At 45.1% G+C, this 22,758-nt stretch overlaps 2 protein-coding genes across 2 annotated transcripts in view; one reads left to right on the forward strand and one right to left on the reverse strand.

Moving 5' to 3' along the window:
* The window catches only part of LOC135818394 (carbonic anhydrase 1-like), a 9,303-nt gene extending 3,603 nt beyond the window's left edge, over positions 1-5,700 (forward strand). Inside the window, exons 3-9 of the mRNA XM_065331754.1 lie at positions 374-696; positions 2,093-2,203; positions 2,777-2,846; positions 3,036-3,193; positions 3,768-3,881; positions 4,179-4,293; positions 5,190-5,700. Of these exons, the coding sequence (XP_065187826.1) occupies positions 374-696; positions 2,093-2,203; positions 2,777-2,846; positions 3,036-3,193; positions 3,768-3,881; positions 4,179-4,293; positions 5,190-5,248 (950 nt within the window). The 3' untranslated portion in view covers positions 5,249-5,700. The remainder of the gene's footprint in view (positions 1-373; positions 697-2,092; positions 2,204-2,776; positions 2,847-3,035; positions 3,194-3,767; positions 3,882-4,178; positions 4,294-5,189) is intronic.
* A 645-nt stretch (positions 5,701-6,345) lies between these two features.
* LOC135818396 (carbonic anhydrase 1-like) lies at positions 6,346-13,538 on the reverse strand. Its single transcript, XM_065331756.1, has 9 exons — positions 13,212-13,538; positions 10,063-10,125; positions 9,426-9,748; positions 8,784-8,882; positions 8,513-8,585; positions 8,043-8,200; positions 7,668-7,784; positions 7,282-7,345; positions 6,346-7,107 (listed from the first exon to the last, which is right to left on the reverse strand). The coding sequence occupies exons 1-9, from the start codon at positions 13,246-13,248 to the stop codon at positions 7,043-7,045; spliced, it is 999 nt and encodes a 332-aa protein (XP_065187828.1). The 5' UTR covers positions 13,249-13,538; the 3' UTR covers positions 6,346-7,042.
* Positions 13,539-22,758: the final 9,220 nt, after the last annotated feature.

Consider the following 22,758-nt stretch of genomic DNA (forward strand, 5'->3'; position numbering starts at 1 on the left):
AATAATAGTGGTTCTCTGGGACAGGAGGTCGCCTTATCCTAGTGGTCGCTTTGACAGATTTTACTGTCCTTGAATTGTTCGTGAAAGCTACATGGGCTCATTATATGCAGCAAAGATTGGGAGAGATTTCAAATTCGCCATTTGCTTCTTCACTAGTAAAGTCCAATCCATCATGGCTTTAAACATAATGTTTGACCATTCTGCTGGGATGACAGTTACACCACAGCTCATCGCTGGCTTCAATCGACGGCCCCTGGTTCGATTTCTGGTGGTGACAGTCAATGTTTTGTTCAGACTTTTCCCTTTCCCATTCCCTCAACTTATGAATGTTTACAATTGTTCTTTTTCTCCTATCGTGTGGCACCTCACACAGGGCCGAAGTACTGGGGTAACGTTTCTGCAATCTGTAGAGATGGTCGGAAGCAATCACCAATAAATATTGTCCCACCGTCAACAATCTACCAGCCATATCCTGCTTTGAACCTAACAGTGCCAGAGGGCAACGCGGTGTTCAAGTTCGGAAACGGAGGCCATGATGTATCAGGTCACCCGGTCGTCTCTTCGGGGGGCAATATCCTGTTGCGTGGTGGCCCGCTAGGCGCTGCCTACAAACTCCACAATATACACATCCACTATGGAAATAAAAGCATGCCGGCCTCTGAGCATTCAGTTGAAAGGGCCCGCACTACCGGCGAGGTATGTCTAATGTCCAGTGCTGTGTCTACATGCCATTGTATTGAGAGTTCATACCGGTCTATTTTGTACTTACGCATACTTGCGTATTCTTGCGTATACTTTATACACGTTCTCTCACTATTGCTATTTGTAACACCAACTGAAAACAAGACAGCGATAAAGCAACCAAGGCTAACCGTTATTAGCGCTGCATCGGTGGAGGTTTTTTTTTTTTTTTTTTTTTTTTTTTTTTTTTTACTAAGGCCACAGCTTCCAATAATGACATGCAAAGCAGCGGTGCAGCATCGCAGGCATGAATCGTGGACGTGGTGACGGGGTCTGATGTGCTCCACCGACCTAGGGTCTCGGCTTCACTGCACAGCAAACGCGTCGAAAGAAAAAGGGGGCTAATAATTATCGGGAGACGGGGGGGGGGGGAGAAGAAGAGAAGAAAGAGAGAGAGAGAGAAAGAGAGAGAGAGAGAGGGAGAGAGAGAGAGAGAGAGAGAGAGAGAGAGAGAGAGAGAGAGAGAGGGAGAGAGAAAGAGAGAGAGAGAGAGAGAGAGAGGGAGAGAGAGAGAAAAAAAGAGAGAGAGGGAGTAAGTTACATTTATAAAGACAGGTAAGTCTAACAAATGAGGACTGAGACCTCTACAACAGGGTTTTTACGCCTGAAAGCAGGTGCATGATTTAACAAGCAGGTTGTCAGTCTGAGAGAGAGAGAGAGAGAGAGAGAGAGAGGGAGAGAGCTGGGAGATAGAAGAGCACAGTGCTCTTGGTGATGGGGACTGCGAAGGATAGCAGGTTCTGGGACATGTGCATGAGAATCAGAATATTGGTGATGATGGCAGCAGGGTTATAAGGTAAGCAGCTGAACACAAATAAGAACAGGGAAAGCGTTGGCGAGCAGATTCAAAGTGCATCAGTAGCAGAGAGCCAGTCCTGAGCAAGAAGGTGACGGTACACCTTTTTCTTAAAGCTTTGCATGTGGGGCTGGGCGGGTGGGTGGTGGAACAGGTCTGGTGGCAGGGCATTCCATGTTGCAACGGTGCAAGCAGGGAATCCTTGGAGACAGCTATTCCGGGTGTTGGCAGGCAGGCCAGTTGTCATCTGGTATGGATGGGAATCCTGCGGTTTACACGTTCTGGCGCTGGGTTACGCGAAGCTATAGTAATAGAAGGCGGAACATTTCGGCGCACCCGAACCCCGTGATATTGGTGCTGATATAGATGTAGCAGATACTAGTGTGAGTATGCTGTGGTGCCGAGTGCGGTTTCGGGTGCGCTAAAGCGAATGCTAACCAAAATACATCCTTACCAAAGCCAAACCACCATCACAAGCTCTCAGCTCATGGACGAAGGCCCTTCATTGCATCTTTTGTGAGATCTCTCTTGTCTTTACTCTTTCTGTGTCAAAAGCTTCATGCCGTTTTCTACAACTCAAGCTTCACTACCTTGAGCGATGCAGCTGCGGACAACAGTTCCAGCGCTATTGCTGTGATTGGTATTCGCTTCGCCGCTGGCTTATGGGTAAGTACTCAGAAGCTAAATAAGAATACTAATACTCAGCCTGGAGTGGTATCCGGAGTTATACTCCAAAGAACAGGTGACCCCATTTAGAGGGAATCAGAGCTAGTTTCAATTGGCAGCGTTTGATCCCGAGAGCTGCTGAAATGACATTGAAGAGACTCACTTGTTTGATCACTCATTATCTATCATGCGTTGGCAGTTTTTGATTATTCTTCATACAGGTTTAACTTAAAACTCCGTTTTATGCAGGCATGTTGTCTTGGCAATTCAGACAATCTGTGCTTGTCGTAACTGTGTACCCTAGGTAATTGCGTGAGATAAAGTGTAACGATCTTTTTGTGAAACTCCACTCTAGCTTGGGCATTGTTCCATTTACCGTCCAACCTGCAAACGCCCAAGCAGTCCTTGGCAAAGCCACCTAAACTGATTGTATCCAATGTGACCATGGTGTGGCCAGGGGACATTTAGTGTTTTGCAGGTTGGACGATAAATGAAGCTGGAGTACAAAAATTGCTCTGAGTCGTGGCTGGAAGTCGACTTGGTTCCTATTTTTATTTGTGCACTATCGATTAGGTAAACGAGAGCTACTATCATGCGGGACTCCAGTCGTTCTTCGAGAACGTCGCCAGCCTCACATACAAGGGTAAGAGGGTGAGAGAGGGTAAGGGCGAGAGACAACAGAGAAAAGGAGAGGAGATATACGTTACGTCCATGGTAAAGAGATCAGATACTACCTTTCCACATCGCAGTCACATGTTCTGTTCATGCTTGCATGATTAGCCTCATTCTATACATGACTTGTAATTCCATCTAGAAACTCTATATGCTTCAGGGAACGAAACAACGCACAGTTTCAACATGTCCGATCTCCTACGCCCTGAAGATATAGATCGCTTCTACACATATGAGGGGTCCTTGACAACGCCGAACTGCCAAGAAACCGTTCAGTGGTTGGTGATGGAGAAAACGCAGTACGTCCGGTCCACTCTGGTTAGTCCTGATTGAGTGCGGAGTTAAAGTTGTGTTGGCTTCCCCTCAGCCCTTCAATTCACACTCTGAGAAAATGTTGACATCTACATGTAGATACCGGTAGGTTTTTTTTTAGGTTTTTTTTACACTAAGATCCAAGCCTCTTGTACGGGCAAAATAAACACAAGTGCAAGGTCAACAGCTTAGTACGAGAGAAAATGAGCTGAAATGGCTGTGAAAACAGTCGGTAGGTTATCGATTAACGCAGGTACGATCTACGGAATACGGTTATTTTGGCCCTACGATGTACACATACAACGCGTAGATTGTCTTTCAGATGGACAGCCTCATGGGGTAGGTTGAATCACGTTTTGAGCTCCGTATACCATAATGTAGCCATCTTCCAATGTTCTGTCTAAAGGTCGCGTCAGTGTGTTGAGTATGAAATGGGTTGGGAATGGGCGGGCTACTGCCCTAGACTGACCGGATTGCATTATGGTACCTGACCATAATACTAGTATGTAAACGAATTTCTTTCTCGGGACCTGCCTTCTTGACTAAGAACTGTATTAATGTGGTACATTCTTGCATTCAGATTGACGCGATCTCGCACTTTCGCTCCGGAAGCACCCTGACGTCCAAGCTCATCATCGGAAATGCTCGGCCAGTGCAGGCCTTGAACGGTCGAACCATCTACAGGAATTTCCAGGTACAGTACCGTGGAGTCAGATCGTGCAGGAGTTAGCGCAATGCTGACTGATATCGTACTGAACTTGCACGACCTGGAGTACCTCCGACACGTCTAGAATGAATGTGCAAGCTACCAGTTTGTATTGGTTTTGAGTAAGTTATGCAATAACGTCCAAAGGTGAGGTGAGCACACTGAAAACGAAATTCACCTTACCATCACAGCGAACTGAGCGTGTTAGGCATGACAAGATGATGAGGGAAGACGCAGAATCGCAGTACAGTTCTGAACAGGGAATTCTTCTTTTTTTTCTCACAGATACCCCAAAGTGAACCTTCAATTGCACCGTCTACTTGGAGAACGGGGAACGCGCCTGCTAGTACTACACCTGTAGTATCGACAACCACCTCAGGTGTTTCACCAATAGCAGCAGGTAGGCTCAGCTAGAACCTAACAATATAATATAACGGTATATCTGTAGGCATGTTGTGCAGAACAGCGGCATAGCAATCCGTAGCAGTTCGTGATTGATCACGTTTGTTGAAGGCATTTCTTAGCTTCTTTCTCATTTTTATGTGCAGTTCATACCGCGAATTTATACTTACTTGAAGTACTTAAACAGGAAATACATGTATTTTGAGTGTAAACCGGAGCAAGCTTCTCAAACATTAAATCAGTAAACCTACAGAGAATATGGATGATGTAGTGTCCAATATTATCGAATTTTGCCAACACAACGTTCAAACAACTTTCGACTTTTTATTCGTGAATCAGTCAAGTGCCAGGTCAGTCGCCAGAAAGCTCGAGCTCTAAAGTTCGGAGCAGACACGCTCTTCACCATTTTCCCCCGATGTCGCAATATCTGAGTTCAACTCTCTAACAATGACCTGAAAGGGGAGAACTGTTATCCTCATGAAGTTACGTATATACATGCATGTAGACGCAGATGCACACACACGCCCACTGTATACTCCATCGCAAGAGAAGCACGCTCACGCACACACGGACATACACGCACGCACGCACGCACACAAACACCCACCCGCACACACATACACATAGCCAGTGGCGACAGTGCATCGAAGCCATTTTGAATCTGTATCACTGGGTATACTGGGTCGCTTGGATAAACGTGAGATTTGCTTTGTCCAATTGACGTGTTTCTAGCAAACCAAAACCTCGTCTTCGTGTGCTAGGGAATGGATATGGTAAAAGCCACACACATAAAACACAGGAGTACTTAAACTGTCTTTGTTGGGTGATGGTTATTTGTGATGAGATCGACCGATTAGAGCTGCATCTCTTTTTCTTGTCCACATTTTCTCACAGCGCCTGTTGTCCTGACAACGACCGTCCTCGTGTTCACTTTTGCAACACTGAAAAACTGACCAGCTAAATATTCCTGTATGGCAGGTGAAAGAGGAGATGCATGAGTACTTCCACACCACAAGTGACTGCGAATTCTTCGAAAATCTCCTTTCTGTCTTGGCTGCACTTTTAAAGTAGCGTTTTCGCTTGCTGACTGTGCACATTGGGCGCGTGTCTTTTACAAACCTTTATAGCTAACTGTACTAGACTTCTGGCCATCCAATGCTCAAGGTTTTTATTCTCACATACATACACTGGACATGGTCTCGAACGCTGAGAGTGTGTGCTAGCCTATCTGCACTCTACTACATATTCTGAATGTGTACACATTGTAGGCGTGAGATGCCTAGTGGAACAACAGCCATTTGACTTGCATTTAAAAAAACTCACTGCCATTTTTATTTTTTCAAAAAAATATTCACACTTCAGAGTTGCTTCGGTAGTCTTCCAGTGGTAATAATGATGTAGTGTACCGAGTGTTGTCATCTAGAGTCAAGGCCATAATACTTAGATACCACATGCAACTTGGCCTGCCTTCTGAGCTTGGTCTCTGCCTTGGGCACAGCCTCATTGTGTGACCTCTACTACTAAGTGGTCTTGCCCCCCCCCCCTGGTTCTTCCCCTTCACAATCCCGTAGGAATGGTTGTGATTGATGTGAAAAAGGCCCTCAAATTTGTACTTAATCAGAACTCAGACTGGGTGGTGTGTTAGAGGTTTAGCACCATTCGTGTTGCTCCGAAGTACACCAGAATACTGTTTTTCACCATCCAATCAGTGTACACCAGTATTTCTTCGCTAACCACTGCCTGCAATTGCAAGTGTACATAAAACAAAAAAAGCTTATTTGGTGGTATTACATGTACAATGTGTGTTGCTAGCATGACAATGGCGGCGGGCGAAACTCAGGGGGAGTTGCAACTTTGCAACTTTACTATCCTGAGTTCTGTGTGCTGTGAAGTTAATTGGTCTGTCAAGTACTCGCTTTAGACAAGTGTGATGTTTTAGTGCGATAATATGGGAAGTACTTCGTATGATATATCCCGCTTACACGTGCATGTAAACTCGTCTTGCTCACAGTGTACTGGCTGTCCACAAGTGAGGAAGAGTGATGGCATCTTTAGTGTTGCAGAGTTAGTCTTGACAAAAAACTATGTGCGTTAGAATGAGGACAGTACTCAATTATTATAATAAAAATAAGAATAGATAATAGATGCATCCTCAACAAGGACTTATACAATACTTGAGTCCTGGCAGGAATTTCTATGCATAAAACCGTATTTGCCACTGCACGTGCGCCGTTTATAGTTATAGATAATCTCATTTGCTTGTACAGAACAGCGCCAATGTGAGATATTATAGCAAAAAAAAGGTTTAGTCCATATGGAGAGTTACGTTTAAATCTGTAATCTAAATAGAGAAACAGCTTTCCACTGTTTGCAGAATGGGCAGAGGGCAACCTTTCCATGCGGGATAGTAGCATCATATTATAATTTGTTATAATACTTCTGGAGGTCATTCTGTTGATTATTTGTAACAGAAATATGCCACATTCGCGAACAGGCGCAGGCATAGAGGGGGATAAAGATCCAAATTTCGTTTGTACAGATACCAGCTGTATGAGCAACGTCTTGTGCAGTGTGACCACAGAGGAGCCAACAGCATGCGCACCCCGTCACGTCACGTGGTGGTCACCAGGCCAGCGATTGTACTACAGGAGATTCGGTATGAGAAGAGGGGGCAGGGCAGGAGAAGCAGGAAAGGAGATCAGTTGGAGATGAAAGTGGCGGGTAAGAAGACTTGGACGCTCTGTGAGTTATGCCTTGATGACAAATGTAGCGATGGCCGCCAGGGCCAATAGCATCACACGACCGAGAGGACCTGAGCATAGAAACATAAGAACATAGAACTTTAGCATGATTACAGTTCATGGCCTATACCCAATTAAGGATGAAATACAACTACTTCCAAGTACACCAACATGGGATATTTTCATTTGAATGATTGGATCAAAGTCTATTGGAAGGTGCCTGTTTTCTAATGCAATGCACTTACCGACAAGATCAGAAGAGCTGTATACGATCTCCTCTCCCTGATCGTGGACATCAGTGACGACGGGCTGCAAAGCGAAGCAATACAACACCTTACGTTTAGAAACAACAAATAACTATATACTTCTAGTGAACCAATTAGCACACACACATGTTCAACTTTGAACTGGGTAATGTAATAGCACACACACATGTTCAACTTTGAACTGGGTAATGCAATAGCACACACACATGTTCAACTTAGAACTGGGTAATGTATTGCAAGATTTTCAGACACAAAACTTTCCACTGCATTCCGTGAACTCTGTAATGAAAGAAGTCTCCTATCCTGAAAAACCTGCAGCTACAGTGTTATTCACCCAATGTAAAAAAAAACCGTTTTGAACTCACCCCGAAGCTCCTCAGAACCTTTCGGCCATACAGTGGCTGAAGAGGACGTGTGTTTCCGAAGATGGGGATTGAGTGCTCGCGTCTGTAACCAGTTTTAAGTTCCAGCAATAGATCAGCCTGCAGGATGAAGAAGAGAGCACGTGACACCATGTTTCATGCGAGGAATAATCGTGCGATCCGGTCTAAATTCAAACAGGTACAATGTCCAGAACGAAATAGAATAACACCTGCGCACAAGCATTTTCCTTGTGGCCAGAAGCAATCCGGACCTTGTAACACACAAGTACTCCGCACCAGTGACGGCTAGACTCCTCGGTGAGGAGTCTATGTTCCACGACGCAAACACCTCATGTTATCAAGCAGAAAATAACCTACCGTCTCCGGCAGAACGTAGTGGATGCGATCGATGACCATCCACTGAACAACTTCGTTGCAGGTGGGTGTAGTCAGGGAGCCGTTGTAGGCGTAGTAATATCCCATATCAACCTCGGATACGAGATTGGAGAAGTCGATACCCGTCATGTAGTGATCGCCTGTACCGGGCAGAAAGTAGAACAGCAGTGACAGCAGTGAGGAGGAGAAGGTATGACTGAGCAATGCAAGTACATGTACTGGTACTTGATGGACAAATTATGAATAATCATACTACACGCTACCTTGACATGTGGTCCATGATGTGGACTGTATCCCAAGGTCCAAATCGGGAATCATAACCCGTTTCAGGAATGGAATCAGAGGTCGGATATAATGCACGACTCCTGCTGGAGCCTCCAGTACCAACTCCACGCACACGTAGAATTCAATCAAACAGTTGCAAAGGCCACGAGCTACGCTTCGCCACTCACCTTTGTAGGTGACATTGGAGGAGAGCTCGATGAGATTCGTAACTCCCATGTCAATATTGGAGACGTTGCGAGCCTGAAAACCAAGGATACAAAGAGGAAATTCTCAATGATTTGTGGAATCCCCTTGAATTGGTGCTACTCCCTGAAACAAATGAATTCTGTGCATGTACTCCCATATTGAAAACAAGCGTGCAAGTGACACACTTTTCTTTAGTTCAATGTATTCAATTATAGCGAGGATAGTGATGTGGTGGTATGGTGCATTACTCACCTCGAACATAACTCCCAGTACAGCGAGCGCTCCACGCCTGCCTGAGCCCAGTGCGGCCTTGATATGGGGGTACCGGCTGTCATACGTCACGATGTGGAACTGCATTGAACACAGAAAAACCCAACATACAATTCAGGTCAGGTGCGTGGTCGACGCGATTTAGTCGTCAGGTTGGTCAAGGACTGCATTATCAGACGGCTAATTTTCTCGTTACCTGGCAACATTCCTCGTGATTCAGACGGGGTATTGTAACAGAATGGCTTTGTACCGTCGACCAGTTGTGAAGGCATTTCCTATTAGTTTTCAAATCTCATTTGCTCTGCTACGTGGCAGTGTACATGATCATGATTGGCACCTTAATAGGCTATTCAGACTACGGCCGACTGTGACCAAGTTTCCACGACTCAGACGTGTTTGATCAGCGATTGTGCATAAATATTTGAAACACGACTGCATCACCATGGACATTCAAGTTCAGACGTGATTTTGCCCGTAGTCTGAATCGCCTATTAGGGAACTGGATAAGTGCTTGTTATGGTTTCAACATTGGATGGAATATCCATTTAAAAATGCATCTTGTGATTTCTGAAAGCCTTTGTAGCACAAGCACGGGCACGAGTACGTTCTACTAGCATCACCTACCTCGCCAGTTGTGCGGACACCGTCGAAAGCGTGCTCCGCGGCACGGAATGAATAGTTGCCGAAATGAAGATGAACGTTGTACACGCGATATTTCCTGTTTCCCAGAGGACCGCCGGACAGAATTGGAATATCAGACAAGGGGAAGGCCGCCGTCGCCGAGCCCTTGTTCTCAATGTTGGAGTGGACAATCGGGCTCTTCAGCTCGAAAGCGAGCGGTGGGAAATCCTGGTAGATGGTGGACGACCTGCGGATGTTGATGGGTGATTGCTCGCGACCGAGACCGCACATCTTGAACTCTGGTCGTTGTCCCCAGAACAACGGACCTGCACAAGTAAAAAAAATCCAGGAAAAGTACATTTACCGTGGCCATCTTGACGTACTACAACAGAAAAAATGATGAAACGCTAGATTCAGGCATATCACAACGAAGCATGGACTGTGTACACCATGATACATGTACATGTACATGATGACCGGTAAGGTCCAGGAAAACGAACAAGGGCACAAGCAGGAAGACTATACCACACTCTTGCGTTGAAGTTCCATATTAAGCAATGTAGTTCGTGCGCACCGCTATGGTCAACCACTGTTGGTAATGTATTATGTATGTTCAAGTCCATGCGGAAAAGCGACTTACCTCTCTGTGATGTGTAATCGGTGTTCCATGGGTCATGGGCCATTGAGCACACCACGAACATAGCTAAATGCACAGAGAAGAGAATCACACAGAACACACGACTGAGTAAAAACCATGCGTGCCACAAAATGCACTAAGTGTTCAAGTGGCGAACCGGTTAACCGTGTACAGGGAAGAAGGTTCTACAGGAAGGGCTGCTGCCAATAAACCGCAAAAGAGTCACCGCATCGCGCGTGAAAGCAGCAGAGGAGCCAGCTGAGTAAAAGCGGCTGTGGCTGGTACAGAATCAATGCGATAAAATATTGCAAATAGCAACACTAAGTGCATGTCATAGGACCGTGCATGTACGTTTACGTGTAGATGTAAGAAAACGCGCGACACACGCTGATAACATTGTGAATCCTACGAGCCAATCGCAAACTAATTTAAAATTACATTATAGTGTTTGAGGAGATACATTGCACCTCCATGGTCTAGCAAGGTGTCGGATGAGGCGTTAGACACAATAGGTGCATAGGCGAACCCTCAGGTGATATTATACTATACAGTATGTAATAATAATAATATAATAATATCTTTATTAGGATGACCCAGAGGCTTGTCGCCTATGTACATGTACATGTACACTACATCATACAAGTATCTGTTGGGTGCGTTGGCAACAGACTCAGGCATGGTGAACATTGACTTATTGACGAGTAGTATGTTTTTTAACACCTGCTGGCCGAGTCATTTCGCCATTTTATGTAATAATCTACATTCATGGAACGAGGCAGGATTCAATGTAGATAGTGGTTGGATTGGATTGCACGTACACCATTGCCATCATCAGTATTTGCGAAGCGGCCGTTAAGATGAGAAATCGCGGCTAGGAAGAGTCATTGTATAGTCGTTGTGTAGCTACATAATTATGGAGATTCCAGAAGGCGGTCGTACGTTACTGGAACGTCACAGGGGTTTTTTGAGTTGATCAAATTATGCTCCTATTGCATTATACCGAACCTAGCAACGCATATGCAGTATCAGCTACACCTGTCAGCGGTTGCTCACTAAGCCATAAGCGCTCTACCGCCTAGGACGAAGTAGTTACAAAACAGCAGCCAGGCACCTCTACTCTGCTTGAGTGCAGACACGGGATCCCGGGTGGAGCATTGCCGCAACTCATCATCTGCAATCATGCGCGTCTCCTGAGTCAAAATCACTAAGCTTGAGACGGTGATGACGTGCATGTGACGCAGCATACTTCGCCTATCGCAAGTAGTGCATTTTGATTCGCGGACGCGCAGGCTCAAACCGAAGCAAAGTGTGCTGTGGTGCGCCCTACCTTCTAGTCTCATCTGGCTTGGTTCGACATTAAATTATAAGTCTACCTATTGCCAAAACAATATTCTGCCACTGCAAAGAATCTACACCATGAACACATTCTTAGGGTGTTCTTCTCATGGAATTATTCCCCGTGCTCTCCATAATACCCTCTGAACATGACAAACCAGACGATACAACATAATTGGTCATCAAATTAACGACTGAATCCGTGCTTCGCCATGAAGCGTAGACCTTTCAGTACGCTGAATCGGTTTTTTGTCTTAGAACTTGATCAGTAAATGCAGCGGCATCTTCCCATAACACTTGGAAGCATTTCACATGTGATCGACCTCCTTCAGCCCAGTTGATGGCTGCACTACATTGTCCCAGGGCTAGTTCATGCATCATCGGCGCACATTAGTGTTTGGCAATGATGGCTGGCTTTGTGATGGGAAACACACCAAGGGACACGAGGAGACGCGAATACTGCTATTTTCTTGTTAGTTGTTTCTTTTTGAAAAGCCTCATACAATGTATGTTTTTTTCTTCGTGCGTCGAGTTTCTACAAACGGTTATGTAAAAGCAAATGCAGAACTACTATGATTTTTTAATTCTTGCAGGAAGTCCGTTCCATGCTACTCGAACCACTATACGGCATCTAGCTGCTCGCTGAGGTCTGTTCCAGGCTGCTCGCAACACCATACAGCACTTAGCTACTCGCAGACCGTGACACTTGTGTGCCACTTTCTCAGCCATACATTGTGGTCGTTTTGTTCGTCTGGGTACTACAGGAACTATTCCCGCTCGGCCGCACGCTTCTCCATGCCCCTACATACATGGACAATGACGATCTACTAGTCGCTGTGCAGTGGCGTGCAAGCGAACCAAAGACAAGTGCATGATGTGAAGTAACTTCCTGGGCGGTAAACTGAACCAATTGCACTTTAGGATAGTGGCAGGGAAAAGATAATTTCGACAAACCGAATCCAGTAAGAGAGTCCCATTCACAAATGATTATCACATGCAAAGCTCTTCCATGCAAAATTGTCTTGTGTTCAGTAAATTATCAACCATCGTGAATGCACGAGCACATGAATATGGTGTCGACACCTTACTTGCCAAAATAATTTGTATCATATTGTCACCATCTTGTTGAAATGGTGCTAGCTGGAGTCTGTTGCGAGGGGAAAGATGATCAACTGGTCGTCAGCCAGTAGGTGGTGTTGCCGTCGATTGCCCGTGGCCCTTCAAAGATTGCACTGGGGCAGAGGGAGTCGAATTAATTAAATCTTCTCCGCTAGGACGACTGCAGAAGGGGTTTCTTCGGTGGCTGGATGCTCACACCACTTTTGGCTATCGCGCTTCTCAGCTAGATCTTACTGAAAGCTTACCTAGCCGAAAGTTAAAAAAATCACATGGAACTGAGCTATATGACATGCGCTAGCCCTGCCAAGCATACATCTGTGCTTCTAGAGCCATGTATCAGATTCTCAAGGTTTGTAATTGCACCGTGCTTCCATTAGGGTTCTCTTTCGACTTTGTCCGCCAAGGTGCACAAGAATGATTCGCTACAGACATGGCGTAGCTCAGCCATTCTCATTTCAACCATTGATACGCTTAGCCTGTGCGTCTGAACGGGTCGCAACACACACAAACACACACACACACACACACACACACACACACACGAGGATCGCGCGCAGGCTATGAAACAGCTCATCGCGCCTCGTCTACGATGCGAGCACACTTTGCGCCCCGCCAACGGGCCTTCCTCAGAAGACAAAACTAGCGTTTGGCCTCCCAGGAACAGGTAATGGGAAACACAAGAACAAAACGAAGCTTACCTAGCACAGCTGTGACGGCAGGCAGTCTCGTAATCATCTTGACGTTCAAAGTAGTTCTCCTTCTTCCTCTTTAGACTTGGAACTGTAGACGCAGGCACTGGAGATGCCTTGATGTCTTCTCAAACGGTTGAGTACCTTGATACTTCCACCAAGTAGGTTTCCGCTGCAACACAAGGCTCTACCGCTCCACAACGAAAGCCACTGTACTCCAACCTCCTTCGTTTGAATACACTACTGGAGTTGACAAACAGTGATCTAATTCGAAGCAGAGCGACACAGCTCGTTTTATTAGACGTAGCTCGTTCGGCAGCGTCCGCCACAGACCTGGTGCAGCGCTATTTAACCCGATTCGAAAGTGAAAGTCAACTACGTGCTGGCGATCGCTTTCTCGGGTATCCCTGACGACTCTGTCACGTGCCAGTGACTCTCGTTGCTTGCACGATGGCTTCACGTGTTCCGCAGAGCACACGGCGGCGTTGTGAAGTAACTTAGTTAGTTGGACACTAAGACAAGTAGCAGTAGGCCCTTACTGATTTCCATCTTCATCGCCTATGGCATGTGCCATCCAAATGTGTACGTCGGCGCACGCTGAACAGGCCAATGCACGCGACGACGGCGACGGCGGTCGATGTTCGTGGTAACACGGGAGATAGTGGTTCAGGGTGCCGGTCAGGATCCAAGATGTTGCCTATTGCGTGCCGTCCGTTTTCTACTGTGCGATCCCGCCTGCTTCCAAGATGATCGCAGTCAGAGTGCTGTTACCAAACTTGGCCGCCCAGGCGCGTGTGTCTAAGTTTGTATGTACGTGTAAGCATTTCGCTTCATGACTTGCTTCCGCTGTATGTGATCTGTCAACCTTGGTCGTCGGGATGTTAGGTCTATCGGCTGACTGGTAGCCGTGTGGTTCCAGTACAGCCCGCAACCAGGCTGTGCATACTGCAGGCGTTGCTTCTACCATGGAACAGGATGATGGCTAACGGGTGTCCAGGCTCTGCTTAGAACGAAGCCGATTTTAGCTTGCAATCATATCACTGATATCTCTGACCGCCCGATGATGGTCACTAGCCAAACCTATATCGTACAACTAACATGTACATTGTACCTGTCCATGAAAGTTTCCTTTCGCGCTCTCAATTGATTCTGCGTAGCAGAATTGGAGGCCGTTTGTAGGAAGTTGAATGTGCAGTGTAGTAAGGCCCGAAGTGCCCGATGGTTAACGTTATCAGTACATGTAACGAAGCAAACCTATCGTGAAAAATACAGGTAGCCAGGTGCTACATTGCTACCTATCCCCTGGGCAGACTACTGGTCTAGCTTAGAGGGTGCTATGCTGACTTCGCTGTACTTTGCCCTGCAAACATAACAGATAACTGGTCCATTAGTCACAAGAATTTGCGCACCCCATCATGCTGTATACCCGCAGAGCAGTGCTTAACATCATCACCTGCCGAACTGCCTTTTCCAAAAGAAGAAGAGCACGCATAACCGCAGCGTCGCCATGGACTATATTCAGCCTGAGTCTTTGCTTTCACATTCAGGGGATGATGGCCGGAATATCCAGTATACGGCAGCGGATAACACAATATCCGCGGCCTACCCAAGTGGTTGTGCACTTTTGTAGCTTTGGATTTTGGGAAAAGGGAGGAAGCAGGAGCGTGTGCCCCTTATCCATGGCATAAATAGAGAACACCAAGTTCACATAAACGATCGGTACACATTGTACCTGATACAGTCGATGCAATTAAATGAGGAATAACCACAACTACATGCTTGATGCATAAACGCTGCCTTCTGTTGAAACAAGAATTACTTCATGAAGGAAAGGTTACAAACTATGGCGTGCTAAAATTTCCTCGCCACAAAACCACGAAAGTATTGTGTACTCAATATGCACAGCTTCAAACGCCGCGGAAGTTAACGCTGCATCTTGCATTGAATTGTGTAGTCAGACAAATGAAGACTGCGTATTTCATGTATTGTACATGCGTTGAAGGAAGAGCGTCTCCTTCGCCTCAAGTTTGTTTTGCTTACATTTCCTTCCTACACCGTAGGCGACCTTGCGTCGAAGTCAAACAGGCATCGAACGTGAAGTGAAGTGCCAGGTGAAATGAAACTCTATCGGAACTGCCCTTCGCTGCACATTAACGAATATCATAACGAACCCCGCGCGGATGTGACTGGGTTGACCTTAATGTGCCAATAACTATTCCCAGCATCATACTGTGGAAGGATACTCCACCTGGAAATGGTATCGGCATCTGTTCCTTGCCAGACCCCTTTCGCAATACTTGATAAGGTACAGCAATCGTGCCAGTGGCGTTCGAACAGACCCATTTGTCTGGTCATGCGACTTGTCGCCAAGCTTATCAGTGATTGGATGGGAGGCGCAGGTACTACATCAATAGGATGGGTATCGGGTGGTCGTCGTATAGTTCACTTTATGACCCTTGAACTGCCATATCCCGACCGCATGCATATCCTGCGATGACCCGCTGAACGTCGGTCTTTGGTCTTTGATCACGTGTATTTTAGTCTGGTGGTGACAGTCAAATGTTTCTGCAGACGTTACACATTGTATCACCCTCAACTGATGAGAATGGCTGTCTTTCGGTGGATTTCCCGGGATATGTGGAAATGTGACACACTGATTTTGAAGGGAAATCCGGATACTCTGCTAGGGCAAACACTGTATAAAATTCAAAATACCGAATATGTACATTATTGTATTTTCATCTCGTTCAATGCCTATGCTTGCCTATGCTTGACTGAGCAATCTACTTCACTCGCAATAGGAGAAGCGCTTTCTCACCATAGGCCACTCTTGGTATTGACTCAATGAGGCAAGTGGTGAATGGTCATACATGTAAGTGCATAGGCCGTGGAGCACAAGCTTAGGTGTATGCGTAGGATCCCCGGGGATGCACCTATCCATAGTTCCCGCTTGCAATGTACATGTGCATGTATATTAATGTTTTAATACCTTTTAGAATCGGAATAAAGAGGGCAAGCTGAATAGACATGTGGCTACCTCGTTCGTGGAGTGCGCAAGGAAGGAAAGCAGATACTCAATAAATAGGGTCTAGACAATGCAAACAAGATATGAAAGGAACAACCGAGAACGATTCGCCTGAATTTTCAAACAACACTGATCAGAAATCTACCCTGTAACGCTAATGGATAAAGCCACCCAAATGAACACTCATCGAAAACCATCGTATATGTGTTATGTATCGTGTACCACGTACATTTAATAGCAGCACTGGTTTCCCCTTGGTTCCGTCTTCCCATTCCGTTCTCTGCTGGACTGTGTACTTCAGTATAGAAGTAATAGCATATTTATCAACGGTTACTATAAGTACAGCTGCAGTGGTGTCTTCAACTTCATTCTCCAGAAGCAATAGCAGCACTGGCAAATACCTACATGTACATGGCTTTGTCACAGTGAGAGTTAGAAAAACCAACATGTGGGTACTGACAGTTGGAGTGCCAAACAACTAGAACAATTTGATAAGATTGACAACAATACGAGTACATGTACATGTACACTGTACATCATTACGCACAGACCAGTACCGGCCCAACCCATCCACCTCAAACAATCCCATGTATGACACCCCATTTTGAACAATTTCAATGCTATTTCGCTATTTTAAGCAATCAAGAGTAAAATCGATGCAGACATGGTAACACAACATTCCGACGTTGTGGAGTCTACAGATTACACTAGCCTTCTGTACGCAAGGAGGGGGGGGGGACGCAAAAAGTGGGCTTACACTACATGATTGTATACGTACATGTACCTTGAAAAATGTATTTCTGCAATTGCCTTCCTTCTCCATTCTTCCTTTCACTAATTCATCGGGGTTTTTTACCCATCGTCATATTGCACACTGGTTTTCGATCGGTTGGCACTGCACGAATAAATTACCTACGTTTCGAGTTCAGCTTGTATTTTTAATGGGTTTGGGATGTTTTGTCTCCTCGCCATTTCCTTCGAACATCCCGTCGAAAATATTAATACTGTTAAACGTTATGCAAAGGCAATCGATCGCCTATGGGAAGAGAGCACTGAAATTGCTTCACTCTTCTCCTAAAGGACGGAGAATTCTACTGCTAAATCCGCTTCAGCTTTCTACATCAGTACATGTACTGTGATTTTGGTGTGGACACACATGACTAACTGTGATGATCAATGATTTCATTTCATTTATCTTATTTTATTTTTTTTTTTTTTTTTCTAAGAAAGAGCTTTGCTGATGTGGTGTATTGGAACTCATGTGAAATCTACACCGTGATTGTTTTCGTCAAATATTATATCTTCTCTTTTCTCTCTCTCTGCCGCGGTGCTTTTTGTTACTCCATTGTCGTGAGTTCCTTTGGAACGTAGACGAGAATTATTATTATTATTATTATTATTATTACATGTACGTGTACATACATACCTTCTGGACACCGATGGGAATCGCAAGATGCCTCGGTGGTAGAGCCAGAAAAAGCTTCGCCGGTTTCAATGGTAGTTGCCACTGACTCCCAAAAGTCGTCCCCCCCCCCCCCCCAGGTGTTTTCACGTTTTCCATAACTTGATTTGCGCTTCCTGATTTTTCAACCCCAAGAAGCAGTGTATCGACAGGTTTGACTATAAATACGTACATGGGTCTAGTAGTAGTAGTAGCCTCGGGCGACACGGTGGCATGTATGCTAAAATGTATGCTGCCACATTGTAGCTCCGACGACGACGTTGGTGCAGCGCAGGCCGCGGCCACGGGATTGCTTGCATGGCCGCCGCCCGTCGCAGGTGGCCGATCAGAGGACTTATCCATAGACCGGTGACAGACTCAGTGACCTGGTGTCCACGGGCTGTGGCACAAGCGGCAAGCCATACAGGAAGCTAAGATCATCGACAGGGACTGGGGACTGGCGGATCTGAACATTTACCGACGTAACACCTGCATCAGTAGCTCCACTGTACTAGTGCTGAGCACCAGGTCATCTAAAGCCAGTAAAGGTGCACGATGTTGCTAATGCGGCAGTTGCATGGGAAGGTCACCCAGCTCTGAGCCAATGAGGCGAGGCAAACAACCCGGGCTAACCGTTTCAGAGCAACACGCTACGTACTTTGAGCCTAGCGATGTACCATAAGACGGTATAGTATCACTGAGATAACGCCAGTACAGTCATGTACAACACGACAGTACAACCAAGCTGCAGCTGGTATCAGCAAGAAACAACAGTTGTGGTAGCAAGCACATCATTATTGTGTATGTCGCTTGCGTGACGGCTTCTACCAGGGTAGCGGTCGACTCCCACTGCATGCTCCCGGCGCAAGCCATGTACATGTAGCTACGTAGGTCTACATGTACATGACACTGAACTGTGTTGGCACCCCACGCAGGGGTACACACACTACAGTGTAATACGCTGTTGGTTCCCTGCCCTAACTTGGCCTAAGGCTAAATGCGCTTCCTATCTTGTAAGTTGTAACGTTACTTTGTACTATGTACTGTACTTGTACATGTACGTGTGTGTCCTAGTACATCGCCGGTCAGCACAACAGGTTTTCAGCGCATTACCACGATGTCTCTTTTTGTAGCTTTTCTGTCTTATCTAGCCTTTAGGCTTTACACTACAAAGCTGTCCAAGATGCTAGCAGACAGCGCCACTGCAGAATTGGCGCTGTTGTGAACGTTGTGTTCAGCCAGCTCCTGGACGTTATGAACTACAGTGTATGAAAGCACAAGAGCGTGTACAAGAAAGGGATTTCTAAACAATACAAAGACATAGTACATGTACATTGTACATGTACATGTACTTCCTGTCGACAATAGGAGTTACAGATAGCAAGCCTCCACACGAATCAGGTCAAGCTCCACGATGATAATTTTACATCGTGTGTACCGCCGTGGCAGGTCAATAGTATACACGTACATGTATGTCCTGAAGTATTTCAAAATGCGATGGAGCAATTCCTGGTCTTTCGAGCATAAACTGCTCGGAAGGTTAAAACACAATTTCCGCTTTCTTTACACGACTGTGTCGAGCACTTAGCTAATAAATTATTAGCCAAGTTAGTATACATGTATCGACGTACATGTACATGTATCATGGCTTCGCCAGTTTTGTGGATTGGACAGTTTTCTGGCGCAAGTCTTGATCTGTCTCATTCAGACCTTGTTCGCTATCGTTGCTATAGTATCAGAGAAAATCTGTGGGTGCACATCACATCCAGTGCATTTGCAGATTTGCGTGCTTCTCTTGCGACGGGCGTATACATGGTACATGGTACATGTGTGTGCACTGCACGGTGAGACGTGAGTATTACTATTACTTGTAAGCAAGGCTTATGATGTCACACACGACAAGGATAGAGTGAAATGGTCCACCACTGCAACTAAACATCAGAATTTCATGTAACTAAATATTCGGCGAGGAGACAACTATTTTAATATCGGAATAAGGAGGACGAGCTGAAGTGACATTGGATTAATTTAATGACAAGCGATGGAGACGATGCGAGCACAATCTAACAGGAGAGGAGAAATACATGTGAGAAGAAAAAGCGATGGAAAATAGAAGTCACTGTTACAGTGTTAGTAGAATGATTAGACAAAGCTCATCGTGCTTGAAAACACTATTATGACTGTGCATTCTATTCCGCATGCATGATGTTGGCATCGACGTGGCAGTAACTTGTAGCCGCTGTCCTTTTTGTTGTCGTGCTGTTGATTATAGTGCTGGTAGTGCTGCTGATGCTGCCGCTGGGATCGTGGAAAGGAAGGAATGTTGGCTACAGTCAACTTCGCTAATATCGACTGCGGATATAACGACAATTCGCGAATAACGACAGAATTTTCATGCCCAGAGCAAAGTCCCATCCAACTGTAATACATATAATGGGACTTCGGGTATAACGACACTTCGCGAATAAGGACACTTTTCTGATGCCCCGCCGAGTGTCGTTATAAGCGAAGTTGACTGTACCAGGATGTAGGCGCGAGTGTCTTAACGGTAATGACTATGTTGTGTAGCGTTGTAATGTCCATTTGGACGACTAAGATTTCTACAGGATTTGTGTGAGATTGTGTACGCCCATATCTGTCTTTAATACCAGGTTGATAAAACAAACTTTGGATCCGTATAGGAAATCTGTGATCCATTATGTAAAACGTTGTGAGTTATGGTCAGTACTTCGAAGTACATCATGCAAAATGGTACCTCCCATAACGCCAAACCAAATGCATGAATAGAAAACTGAATAAAATCCGCTGTAGCTGTATTTACGGGCGAATAATAATTACTTCGAGGTACATATTATAGTGGGAAAGACACACCTGGAGATATGGAGACACGTTCCTGCCCACAAAAGCTCTCTTTGATAGAACCTTACTGTCTCCCATTGTCTAATGTGTACGCTGGGACAGAGCTTTCCTTGCTCACCACAATCGCCATCAGGTCGCGTATGGCGCCCGGCCAATGCGTGGATGGTGGCTGGTGGTGCGAAGGCTGGCTCTTTGCCAGATGCTAATTTTGCAGCTGAGCCGGTATCGGCAGACGCGTGTTTACGACCATAAAAAATTTTCAGGTGTGACTTTCCCACCATTGTTATTGTTCAACCATACAGCTATTCTCAAAGGATAAGCAGCAGCTTTCAGCCTGTTCATCAATAACGTAATTCCACCTCCACCAAACTCGCTCTCTTACACAGCTATTCTAAACTTTTGCCTTTATTACAAGACTAGACTTTCCCGTTTCCTTCTCTCGCTCAAACCAATGAATACCTTATTACCAGACTCTCGTTGTTTTCATTAATTCTTTTTCCACTCGCTCACACACACATGGTCACAGAAGACATTGAACATCACAATACTGAAAAAGCGGACTATTTTGTGTGAGTATGAGAGGACAAAAACTCGGAAACTCGGATTTTGAACATCACAATACTGAAAAAGCGGACTATTTTGTGTGAGTATGAGAGGACAGAAACTCGGAAACTCGGATTTTGAACATCACAATACTGAAAAAAGCGGACTATTTTGTGTGAGTATGAGAGGACAAAAACTCGGAAACTCGGATTTTGAACATCACAATACTGAAAAAGCGGACTATTTTGTGTGAGTATGAGAGGACAAAAACTCGCAAACTCGGATTTTGAACATCACAATACTGAAAAAAGTGGACTATTTTGTGTGAGTATGAGAGGACAAAAACTCGGAAACTCGGATTTTGAACATCACAATACTGAAAAAGCGGACTATTTTGTGTGAGTATGAGAGGACAAAAACTCGGAAACTCGGATTTTGAACATCACAATACTGAAAAAGCGGACTATTTTGTGTGAGTATGAGAGGACAAAAACTCGGAAACTCGGATTTTGAACATCACAATACTGAAAAAAGCGGACAATTTTATGTGAGTATGAGAGGACAAAAACTCGGAAACTTGGATTTTGAACATCACAATACTGAAAAAAGCGGACTATTTTGTGTGAGTATGAGAGGACAAAAACTCGGAAACTCGGATTTTGAACATCACAATACTGAAAAAGCGGACTATTTTGTGTGAGTATGAGAGGACAAAAACTCGGATTTTGAGCCAATAGTAATTTTGTAAAGAGAGAAGGACCTATACATTGCTAGTTGTATCTAACAGACCACCAACAGACCACCAAGGTAAGAAAGTCATCACAGTGAGAGTTCGACTACAAAGGAAAGATATCTATGGTACCATAAAGTGAACAATATTAGATCTAAATCTAATACAAGAAACGCTAATATTCTAAAGCTAGCACTAATGGCGTGATTACATGTACATGAGCAGCGAGCAGTGTGAAAGCATGACTGTGTAGATAGGAGAAGTGCAGGTGAGAAGAATTGTACATGTACATGTACACTGTATGTGAGTGGGTGTGTGAGTGTTGGTAAAGTGTGTGATTGATGTAACGAGTTCTTCAATAGTGCTAGCTTTAGAATATTACTGTTTCTTGTATTACAGTCATGTAGCTTTATATCTAGTAATGTTCACCTCATAGTACTATAAATATCTTTCCTTTGTTGCCGAACTGTCAGTGTCATGACGATTTCTGATGATTATCCCATGAAAACGACATAACATAACAATCCTTCAATATTGTTCCATTGTTGTCCCGCAGTACAGCATTGTGCTTTTCTTTTGCTGGCTATACACATACTGTATTCTTTGCTCGAGTACAACAGGCATAGTACACGATACATGCACTAGTAAGTAGTAGACTGAATAAATGACAGGTGGAATGTGTGCCTGGGTCTATTATCTGTTTGTGAGTTGAGTCCAACAGCGCGGCCGTTATGGTGAGTTTGGTATTGGAGTTCGAACGCAGTGCGTCCACCTGGTCCTTGAAGGGTTGTCCGATAGAAACGCCTGCGCCGGAAAATCACCGGTGGGGCGATCACTAGAACTGAGAACGTGTAGCGGATAATTCAGCACACATGATTTTGAATTAATTATGAATTAATGTTACAGGTCAATCCAGCCAGTGACCCCGGTGTGTGGTGTCGAGTGGTGTCGGGTGCCA

This window comes from Sycon ciliatum, chromosome 5 (assembly GCF_964019385.1).
Source record: "Sycon ciliatum chromosome 5, ocSycCili1.1, whole genome shotgun sequence".
In the NCBI taxonomy this organism is placed as follows: Eukaryota; Metazoa; Porifera; class Calcarea; order Leucosolenida; family Sycettidae; genus Sycon; species Sycon ciliatum.

Coding starts and splice junctions, on each gene's coding strand:
- LOC135818396 (XM_065331756.1), bottom strand. CDS start 13,248: ATGATTACGAGACTGCCTGCCGTCACAGCTGTGCTAG. Junction 8,586..8,783: donor TACTGGGAGTTATGTTCGAG/GTGAGTAATGCA, acceptor CTTGGTTTTCAG/GCTCGCAACGTCTCCAATAT. Junction 8,201..8,512: donor CTCCAATGTCACCTACAAAG/GTGAGTGGCGAA, acceptor TGCCCGGTACAG/GCGATCACTACATGACGGGT.